Here is an 11,901-nt window from a genome sequence, read left to right as displayed (position 1 = left end):
AACAATCGTCACCTAAGGAAATATGTTCAGCTTCAATTATATCATGCCACCCAACAACACCGTACCTATGTTAGATAAAATATGAAAAAAAATGTTACTAATTCATATACAAATACGGTGAAAGTTAAATAATAATATATAATAAATAAGATAATAAATTGATTGACAAACCTTATTTGACCATCAATATTGTGTGTACGAAGATTCTTAACCCAAGTATTTCCTTTAACAACTTTGATGTTTACTTCAGAAAACTCATTTAAACCACTTATGTCAGTAATCAATTTGGGAAGGATCTACATTTTGTAAGCACATTACAAATATGTTAATGTTATTAAATGAAAAAAACTAAAAATAAAAAAAAATTAAACATAAAAAAGCATAGTAGAATACCAATTCAGTAGATACTGTCATTGCAAAAAAAGGATAGTTAGGATCGTCACTAACTTGTCGATAACCTTCAACATTGGTAATATGTTCATATTCTTGCTCAATCAAAGGAGTGTTGTTTAACACAACTTGACGACCGTGCTTATTGAATATGGTAATATTAAAATCTTTCACGTCGTTTATTTTAAAACACAAAATATCGCCTGGATTTAACCTGAGATCTTCAATAAATTTAAACCAACCATCAGCAAAACAATAATTTGGACCAATCTTTCTAATACGGACTTCCCATTTATGAATCTCGGATACGTTAAGTATAACCTCGTTATCCGGTAAAGGATAATCAAAATGTTCTGAAAGAAAAGTATCTGGTATAACCTGTAAAGAAATTAATTATTATAAAATGTATGAGTATTATGTTTTACATAAATCGAGAAAAAAATAAACAATATAAATCTATAATAAAAGTACGTACCATTGGAGTTTGTAAAGGATTTTGAATAATTTTACAAAACGGTTTCCCCCACTCTTGATTTGGATCATGACAGAAAAGCTTGAACTTAAAAGTACGATCACCAAGATAGTTGAAAATAATAAAGAAATATCCATGGCCAAAGTAATTTAAAACCTCAGACCATCCATCAGTGAAGTAGAATACATCTTCTATTAATTGGATGCGAACACGCCATGAATGCTTTTCATCAAATTTAAGGCTAACAGTTGAGGATTGTAACTTATTCGTCCATATAAATCTACTCATACATATAGGTATAGCCTGAAAACAAAAAAAAAAAATATATGAAAAATTTCTTTAGAATAAATATCAAACATCAAACAATACTAATAAATAGTTTATAAAAACAATAATGAAAGTTATGTACCTGTTGAAGGGATAGTGGATCAAGTAGAGTTATGATGAAATACGGACCATGACGATACATATTCACCCGAACACGACAGTTCAGGAAGAATACTAACAATCGAATACTAATAGCAACACATAGAATGAAAGAAAAAAATATCAGCATGTATTTATATGAGAAAATTGGAAATAAAATTTAAGAAACTATAGAATCAACAATTCTTATAACTATTTATGTAAATAATTAATAAACTCAATATTGTACAAAAATATATAAATTAATGTAATTATTGTAAATGTGTTTTAAAAATAGCAAAAGATTTACAAAATATTGCTAGTAATAAAAATTTAACATAATAAAAGGTTTTCCAAAATATTAGTACTAATTAGTGAATATATATTTTTGTATGATATTCAAATACATAATGGGTAAAATAAAAAACATTAGTTTAATATTATTACATAAATAACGGATATATGTTAAAAATAAAAATCGATACTTAAATTAAAAATAAAATATAAATTATAATCATCACATATCATATCAAAGACTAAAGCTGCTGCAACACTCCATCACCTTCAATGAACAATCACTTGGCTCAAGAAACATAAACCGACGGTGAAGAAGAAATTTGGTAAAGTAAGTTTACCTCCATTATTTCCGATCATTTTATCGGAAATCTCCTCTTTGATTCACACACTTATTATCATCTGAGTTGAACGCCAATTTCCGGGTTAAGTGACTTCACCGAAGTTTTTCCGGCGATTGTTTACGGTTTACACATGAAATCAGGTTTTTCAGTTTTATGAAATTAAATGTTGTGTATCTTATGTGTATCTAAAATAAATTAGATCGTATTGAATGTGTTTAAAAATATATAATTTCTGTTAATAACATGATTTGGTTGATATATTTAGTGCATCTTATTGTGAAAATTAAAAATTCTTGATTGACATTGTATTTTGAATCATTGATTGGGTTACAACATTACAAAACTTGAATAACAATGTTATTTATTGTGTACCTTATGTTATCTAAAACGGATTACATTTAATTGTTTGTCTTTGAATGTATAAAATTTATGTTACTATACTTATTTGGTTGATATAGTTTGTGAATGTCATTGTGAAAAAAATATGGTTAGATGATGAGATAACAGTTGCTTTGTTATTGTTTATATGTATATTGTATATTGTATTATTGTATATTGCAAACAAATATATACATCATTGTTTACAGGTATATAAAGATGAGTTCCTCATGCATAACTGTGTTGGATGATGATTACTCGATGAAACTGGTATGTTACAATTGTTAGAAAATAAAATATCTCTAATTTGTGTTAGATAATATCTTTAACATAAATTTAACAACAGGTACTGCCAATTGAGTTTGTTAAGAGTGTATACGGTGATTATTGGCAAAGAACTAAAGTAATGATACATCATCAAAGTGAAAGAAGTTGGACAGCTTATTTGAGAAGTATAAGCGGGGAATCGGTTATAACTGATGGTTGGAAAAATGTCGTAAGGGATCTTCAGTTGAAAAAACAGACATTGTTGCGCTTAAGGATATTGAAAGATAAAGATATTCACATTGATTGTTTCGTCAACAACATATGTGGTGAATCTTTCGTAACAGTAAACCGTTACGGCATTTTAAAGATAATAGTAAGTATACATTTATATATTAATCTGTTTTTCTTTATAGTTGTAAAATAAATGATATACATATATATTTGAGAGTAAAATGCTACTAAACTTTTCAGGTGATTCCCGAAGCTTATGTTACAAAATGTTACTCTCACACGCCAGTCAACGATTATTATAACATATGTGCAGCAGGTCAGATTTGGAAAGTTGAGACGGAGAAAATAAATGATAATTATGTTTTTACGAAAGGTTGTCCGAAACTATTTGATGATCTTGGGATAGAAGATGATGATATAATGTTGTTGACGAATACGGAAAGCAAAAAATTTGAGATAAAGATTTATCGTCGAGGAGTTGAAGTTGTTTTGAATAAAAAAGAAGAAAGTGATGATGAGTCTCTGATGGAGATAGCTAAAGACACATACTACAAAACCGTCAACTTTGTAAGTATTATCAACTTAAAGTATAACAGTTTAGTAATAATTACGTCTCTTTTGCTAATATCTTATTGTATAACAGAGCTTCGGTGATGATGATGATGACTCCACAGATGAGATGATTTCTGAGGTAATAACCTTATATTTATGTAGATTAAAACAGATTACAATCAGATGTTGTAATTTTATTAAATATGATACACAGATTCATGAAATTAGTAAAAAACAGGAAGTGATTAAGAACATTGCTGGAAAAGAAAACTCAAAGGTAGAATTTGAAATGGAAAAGGTCTCAACATGTAGAGGAAAACATGTAGATGCATATTGTCTTAATAGGTTTTTTTGTTTTATCTTAATAGGTTACGAAGAAAGGTAAACATGTAGAGGCATATTGTCGTGCGGAGGTCAGTAAGGAGCTTGTATGCAGGACAGAATTTGAAATGGAAAAGGTCTCAACAGATGGAGAGATAACTCGGAAACGGATGGTACGTTTATCAAAAATAAACAATATGTAGTGATCAACATTTATTATTAACTTAGATTTTATTCTAAATATAATGTATGTGTTCAAAAAAAAGGTAAAGGAAAAAAGAAAGAGGGATGATCATGGATTAAAGATAGCGGAGGTTGAAGGAAAAGTTGTTGCAAAAACAACTACTGTTGAGAAAATTGGAAAGTATGATTTCACAATGAAAGGAGAAAACCGCATGGTATGTATTTTTGACATAAAAATCATAGACTGAAATATTTTAACATGAATATGGCTGAATGAGTTCTTAAACTTCGATTTGCATGCAGAGAATGCCTGCTAATGTTGTAAGAGCAGCCGGATTCCGAAATAAATCTCATAAGTTAAACGTGAGGAACATGAAGGGAAAAACAATCAAAATGAATGTTAGGCGCCAAAAGAATGGAAATGCTGTAAGGTATGCAATCGAAGGTTGGCCGATGTTCATGAAGGAGAATGGACTTTGTTTGGGTGATAGACTGCATTTCACATTTGTAAGCTCATCAAATCTCCTGATCTTATCAAATGTGGATGGGGTTAATGCATGTTAACAGGTAATCTAATCATGAAGGTGTTTGTGTTGAACAAATGATAACTGTTTTGTGATCATGTTATTTGGTTTACTCTTTTTTGGACAAAGTTTCTATGGTTATGATGTTTTATTTTGTTAGTAGGTAGTTTATGGTTAAAGACAACTACTATTATATAATCTAACAAAGTACCATACATTTGAATGTAATTAACAGTTGGTATCATGCATAAGTACTTGTTGGTTTTCAATGTTTAAATATATCTATTTACAAACTAACTTGTGTTTGTTTATATGTGGTTAAGATTATTTTTATAAGTTGTATGTGATATATATTACAAATGAAATGTATAAAAAAATATAAAGTAAAATGGAAATATAAATCTCGGAGTAAAGGAATAAATAATATCACAGTTGGATATTAATATTAAAATAATGAAACTTCGAATCAAAACTATAAATTTGAGAATATCTCTTTGTATACAACATTTGTAGTCTTATTAGTAACGTTTCCCTCAACATCTAATATTAACATCCTTAAACCATCCATGCTTTTGACTCTTGAAACTGCAACATATAGTTGTCCGTGAGTGAAAACAGGCTGCTTTAGAAACAAACCAACCTTAGATAACGACTGTCCCTGACTTTTATTTATCGTCATTGCAAAACACACAGCTATCGGGAATTGCCTTCTTTGAAGCTTGAAAGGTATTCGTTTGTCAGAGGGGGAAAGATTGATCCTTGGTATAAAAGTTCTAGTACCAATATTATTACCAGAAATCACTTTGGCTTCAATAATCCGATCACCAAGTTTTACGACTTGTAATCTTGTACCATTGCACAGACCGTTTTTCTGATCAAGGTTACGTAACAGCATGATAGGAACACCAACTTTTAAAACCAATTTATGATTCGGCATTCCTGAAACCTTAAGACCATTTAGAACATCGGGGGGGTAAACATTGTGTCGAATATGGTCAGTTACATTCTCAGATTGGCAAATGGAATCTGAACTTAGATACTCTTTATGATCACCAGGAAACATTGCTAATAAGGTATCATTTATCTCGTGAACAACGTCGTTCTTAGGAGCAAGTATGGCTCTTTCCTGAAAATAATTTGGATCATTGAACGATTCAAGTATCGACGGATACACAAAGTTGATCAGATTACCAATAGGGTTAGTGGACTCAGTAATCAAAAGTTCTTGAGGTATATCAATAAGAGCTTCTCCGTCGTTGCGACCACCAAGTTTTCCCTCGCCAATATCCAAAAGCCATTTAGCAAACTCTTTTGTCTTGTCAATATCACCATGATTCATGCCAACAGTAAGCCTCATGTTTTTTGTTAGCCTTAGTAACTTGCATTTATTCCATATATATGACGAACTCAGGGAAGCATTCACGATATCCTGTCTAGAGCCATTAGGAACAACAGGAAGAATCTGTCTAAAGTCACCACCAAATACAATTACCTTTCCTCCAAATGGTAAAGCTTCGCTATTTGAACAATCAGGCATCAATATATCTTTTAAGGTTCTATCCAATGCTTCAAAGGCATGTTTATGAATCATAGGAGCCTCATCCCATATAATAAGTTGTGTTTTTTTTAAAAGACACGCAAGTTCAGATCCAGGCTTCATGCGGCAAAGAGAATCCTCATTTAGATTCAGAGGGATGGAAAATCAAGAATGGGCTATTCGACCTCCAGAAAGTAGCAAAGAAGCTATACCGCTTGAAGCAACATTTAAAACAATTTCAGACTTACTTCGAATTGCTGCCGACAATGTCTTCCAAAGAAAGGTCTTACCGGTGCCACCATATCCGTAAACAAAAAAGACACCACCTTTGTTTGTTCTAACAGATTCCATAATCTGATCAAAAACATTACGTTGCTCATCTGTTAAAAGTAGTAACATATTATTCAACTCATCTTCCATGGTATTTTGGAAATAAGATAACTCCTCGTTGATCAATCGATTGTTAGACGAAGAAATAGACTCATCATCAGGATAAGGCATATTTGAATAGTTCCTCAGAGATGAATTATTACGAAGTAAGAACTTCTCAATCTCTAACAACGCCAAATTCTTTATTTCTTCGTCAGAATAATTTAAACCTGCAAACAAAATTGAAGATGTATTTAATAATACAATAATTCGTACTGTCGAATATTAAAGTATATTTTGGTAAATATACATAAATGAACTTGAAGGGTAAATAACAAAAAAAATTTTGTACAAATGAAGTTTTTTTTATTTCATTCATATAAAAAAATTATCAACAAAAAAAATTAATTTAATAAATATATTAATTGAATATTAGATAACATGCAAAAATTAAAAAAAAGACATACCATCAACATTCAAATGTTTTTCTTGTCTATATAAAATGTCATCCGATAAATACGTCCATGTTTTCTCCCATACAAAATCAGGTCTAGACAAACTACCAGACATCAGCATTGTTCCAAATAACGTCCGTAGATAAGTAGCACTTCCATACAAATTAGCTTCTTTGATAGCTTCAATGTACTCGTTATCATCGTCCAAAAGCCCTAGCGCATAGCATGCGTCCCTGAAAGTTGGATACAAATTACCATTTACAGTACGAATATCTTCAAAAGATTTTGGTCCCTTTACTTTGTTCAATAATATTCTGAGGTAGTATGCTTCACCAGCTGAAGGAAACACCGAATGAATCCTACCGATTGACGGATGTCGTTTCCTTATATCCCAACTGCGAGTTCTTAATTTAAAAACATACTTTGATGGAAACTCAACATAAGTAAGATTACGTGCCTCAGGTAATTTTTCATTACACTTCATCCAAGATAAGAACATAGTAGAAGCAACAGATGGTTTGTTAAGAACCTCGTCAATGTCATCGTCTGCGCCATATACTACGTTTTGCTGACCAGGTAAATGGAACGGCAATCGAATAACTGCGGGATATCGATAATGAATATCATATGAAAAGATCCTCCAAACAGATTCGCATGCAGAAATATACCGGCAATCGTAATACTTTTCTATCTCATCGACTACAGGTTCCTGCTCATCCTGATTTCCACTTTCAACAACTCTAAGAGTAGTTCTATCTGGGCCTTTGTTAATGTACTTGAACAAATATTTGATAGAACCAACTTGATTGCACCATTCAACGTTAATATGCGCCTGGTATCTTTTTAACAAAACTTTACTATATGGAACCACATATCTATTGTCTACGTTCACACGTGATTTAACAACAGATAGGCCAGAATCCCTTCGACGATAAACTGGAAAACCTTTTTTATCCAAACATGTTTCATTAACAAATTTCTTAGGAAACTTCTTGGAACACTTACGATCGATCATGCAAGGACAATTCATATTGAGAGGACCACACGGACCATGAATCATGTAGTCTGCCACAAGTTTATATAACTCTGGATCCTCGGCTATGTCTGGAATTTCGGCAGAAATGATTGGATCTAGTTGGTCAACAGATAGAATCTTGCTGTCAGAATGCATGAATACACATATGTGTGCATGAGGAAGTCCGCGTTTTTGAAACTCAACAGTATAGACAACTACAGAGTACAACAACAAATATATAATAAATTAGAACGAAAAAGTAACTTATATTATCAACATTAAATATAGATTAATAATAATAATACTAATAAAAAAAACGTAACGTTATTTAAAAATAGTAGCCTTTAGATGTTATCGTATAAATAAACATACCAGAATTAACTCTACCGAGCAACTTGCCTTCTTTCAATTCTTTTGTTATGGAATCTAGTTTTATCTTGAAAATTCGACACAAAATGTCCGGTCTATCTTCAGGCCTTATCGTTGTATCTTTTAAAAACCTTTGCACCTCCGGCCATTTTGGATTACACGTAATAGTGATGAAAAAATCTGGATACCCAAACCATTTGCACAAAGACATTGCATCTAAGTAATTTTGCATCATATATCGAGAACCGCCAGTGAAGGAAGATGGAATAAAGATACGTGTTCCAATTTTTGACATATCTTTTTTTCCAGCATTACTTGCATTCTGAATATTCTGAACAGTTTCTGACCTCAAATGAGTTTGTTGTCGCCGTATGTAAAACAACCTTTCACTCTCAATCATAGTGTAAGCATCAACAACAAATTGTTGGAAAAGTCTTTTTGCATTATGAATCAAAGAAAACTTATCGACACGATCTTGTAGTCTATAAGCAAAGAACTCACGCATAGTACACATTGGACGTTTGCTGTTCGTGTCTGGATTGAGACCTCTATGAAGAATGTCAACCCTGTACATATCTTCTCCGTATGGAAATAAAAGAGGGTATTGTAGAGAAAGATAAGAAGGATGTAATTCACTTATGCGCTCAATCCGACCAGATCTTGTTTTCACTACTATATCACGATTCTCAACAGCTTGAGTCAGATCTCCAATAACTAATGCAGCAACTTCAGAAGCTTCAGGAAGGTTATATGTCCTACCATCTTTGGATCTTTTACCAATTAGACAAAGCTTCAAGTCGATGTAAGGGTTTTCGTTTAAACAATTTCTAGCTTGTCGATAAATTTTAACCAAAGCGTTGTTAGTGTCTAACATAAGTGTAAGTTCCTCAATGATCTGAACATCAAAAGCTGACTCAGTTATTGTAAAAGAAGTGTTTGAGCCCCTATAAAAGTAACAAAATGTATGGATTAATAGTGATTATATATGTATTACTAACATTAATATCATATAAAATAAATCGACAATTATAGGTAATTATAAACACTATGAAATTAATACATACCCAACTGCATTTTGTCGATTAAATATTTCATTATCTGTGTCGTATATATACAACTGGCTGAATTTTGGCTCCTTTCCATCATCAGGTAATAGACTCCCAATAGTATGATAATTTTGACCACTTAATCGAAAGACATAAGGTGCATTTCCACGGTTGATAGTTTTGTCAATCCTTCCTCCCATAGATGTAAATGAGAACATAGAATTATAACGACGAATGTTTTTTAAAAAGAATTTGCTCTTCGCACTGACGCCAACATATAGATCTTTCAAATTTTCAGGAGGCTGCTTAAAATCAGGTAACAAAACTTTGCCGTATGAACAGCAAAGGAAATAGTTAGGTTTATTTCGCTTCTGTTCTCCCCTATCCGCCTCTGCTTTCCATAGCTTTGCGCTACACGTTCGACACACGATAATCTGGTCACCATGATCCAAGTAGTCTGTACATTTGTTTATTTCAGTTAAAAGATTAATGTTATTAAAAGTAATAAATCTATGTATCCCAAAAACAATATGAAAATAAATAATTGAAGTAGTATTAAATAAAAGAGGATTAACTATACCTTTTGAAACACCTTTTAAATGTTGATCAATGATATCAGCAACCTCGTTATCATCATCTGTTGTCAAATCAATAATAGGTATAGGTGTTAAGTTTCGTCGTTTTCTTACTAATTTCCGCTTTCCTGATGACATTCTTATCAATGGTGAAGGTTCATCTGATGCTATAACAGTATTTGGTGGAATTGTAGACGATGAAGAAGGTATCATGACTGATGCTGAGTTGCTTGTAATGTTTCTTGGGATACCACTGGAAGATGCAATGTTTCCTATAAAAATTATTATAACAAATGATATAAAATCATATAATAAAAAACATACTTAAAAAAATATATAATTTCGTTAACTATATATTAAAAAGCTTGATAATAATATTGGTAACTAAAATAAAATTAATGTACATAAATGACATGAATTAGTAAAATTTGAGAGATATAAAGTTGTTATGGTTTATAAAACACTTGATGATATAAGAAAAAACACTTTATTACATAATATGTTAAAAACAACATTACTCGCGCATTACCTGAATTGAATTTAGATGAACCGGAAGAGACATTGATACTTGAGAGGACGCTAAAAGAGGATCTATTCAACGTAAAAGTAGTGTTCGGACTAATATTCTCTTTATTTGGCGTATAAGAAGTTAGTGACGATTGAGTCTGTGTTGAATTTTTATTCAATCTTTTGCTATTCAAGTATATACGTCTGGCCTTCCTTCTGTTTGCAGCCTCATCCTTGTCTACATCACGTATAGAAACTCAAATGACATATACATTAGTTAAATTTATATAAATATAAATTTTGTAATAAAGTAAGTAGTATAGATTTGAAAATACCATTGGAAATATCATGTGAAGGATTTGTTGAAAAAGGAAGATTCGTATTATGAGTTTCCGAATATGATATACCAGAGGAAAAATTGATGTTTATCCCAGGCGTAACTAATGATCTGTTATACACGGTAGATGTGCTTGAAGTTACATTTTCTTTATTATTATGAGTTGAATAATTTAGTGTGGATTGAGTCTGCGATGAGGTTGTATTGAATCTTTTACTGTTGGAATATATTCTTCTAGCTTTTGTTCTTTGTACAGCTTCAGGTTTGTCAATGTTGCTGCATGTATCAACTGAGATGATATATGAATTAGTAAAACAATGAAATGAACTGAAACGATAATTGAATTAATAATATCTAAAAAAAAAAAAATTATAGAACATACCGTTAGATATATCAGACAAAGGAGTTCCTGAAGTAACATTTATGTTACGTAAATCGGGACTTGATGCGGATGAACCTTTACGAATGTGAGACATTTTCTAAAATGCAAACTGTAATTAGTTGTCATATATTGTTGGACATAAGTTTATATATAATATATATAATAAATAATATATATATATATAAAGATAGATAAAGTAAATGTATAATGAGGATAGAACACGTACCTAATATCACATGAAACCGGTAAGCATAATAGAACACTATTTCATACTTTGTCAAATTCGATGATGATGTTCTTTGTTGTGAGAAGAAATGAGGTACATATAAATAAGAATACATGAGAGTGTATTCAAGTAGTGAAAAGGAAATAACCTTAAATATGGATATAAATTTAATTGATAGTAATTAAGAAATAATGCATTATGGTGTACCCTAAATTTAAGAAATCTACATTATAGGTAATTAGCCGTTTTTTAAATAACTTATTAGTTGGATCATAAATACATATGGAATGTAGCAAAATCACATATCCGATAGGTATGCTTTCTATAATTAGCACACATGACCATATTTAAACAAAATATTTTTTAGTAACTAATAGTGGACACCATAAAGTCATGTAAAAAATATACTTAAAAAAATCTTATTTGTTTTTTCTACAGATTGTAAAATTTCGATAGTTGTTATCATAATAAATGTTCAAAGACAAATGATTTGTTATACTAAAAACCACATAAAAAATACCCATATACTATTAATTAGTCTTAACTGAAATGTAAAAAAAAAAGACAAACAATAATTATTAGAAAAAAAACAGGTACATTAAAATGACAATTATTACTCGATACCAAATATCACAACTTTCGAAATTCAAAACATGTATTGTCCGGAAGAAATAGTGTTAAGGAAATAAAAAAAACAGGTACATTAAAATAAAAATTATTAC

At 30.9% G+C, this 11,901-nt stretch overlaps 2 protein-coding genes across 2 annotated transcripts; both read right to left on the bottom strand.

Annotated features, from left to right (window-relative positions):
- Positions 1–4,833: 4,833 nt before the first annotated feature.
- On the bottom strand, positions 4,834–6,021 carry LOC110869928 (ATP-dependent DNA helicase PIF1-like). The gene has a single exon (XM_022119131.1). It carries the CDS (start codon positions 6,019–6,021, stop codon positions 4,834–4,836), a length of 1,188 nt encoding a protein of 395 aa, XP_021974823.1.
- A 42-nt stretch (positions 6,022–6,063) lies between these two features.
- Positions 6,064–11,047, bottom strand: LOC110869927. The gene is made up of 8 exons (XM_022119130.1): positions 10,954–11,047; positions 10,570–10,860; positions 10,257–10,472; positions 9,733–9,999; positions 9,171–9,609; positions 8,110–9,050; positions 6,735–7,952; positions 6,064–6,497 (listed from the first exon to the last, which is right to left on the bottom strand). The coding sequence occupies exons 1-8, from the start codon at positions 11,045–11,047 to the stop codon at positions 6,064–6,066; spliced, it is 3,900 nt and encodes a 1,299-aa protein (XP_021974822.1).
- Positions 11,048–11,901: the final 854 nt, after the last annotated feature.

This window comes from Helianthus annuus, chromosome 8 (assembly GCF_002127325.2).
Source record: "Helianthus annuus cultivar XRQ/B chromosome 8, HanXRQr2.0-SUNRISE, whole genome shotgun sequence".
Taxonomy (NCBI): Eukaryota; Viridiplantae; Streptophyta; class Magnoliopsida; order Asterales; family Asteraceae; genus Helianthus; species Helianthus annuus.
The sequence above is the reverse complement of the archived record's forward strand: the minus strand, read 5'-3'. Positions and strand labels throughout refer to the sequence as shown.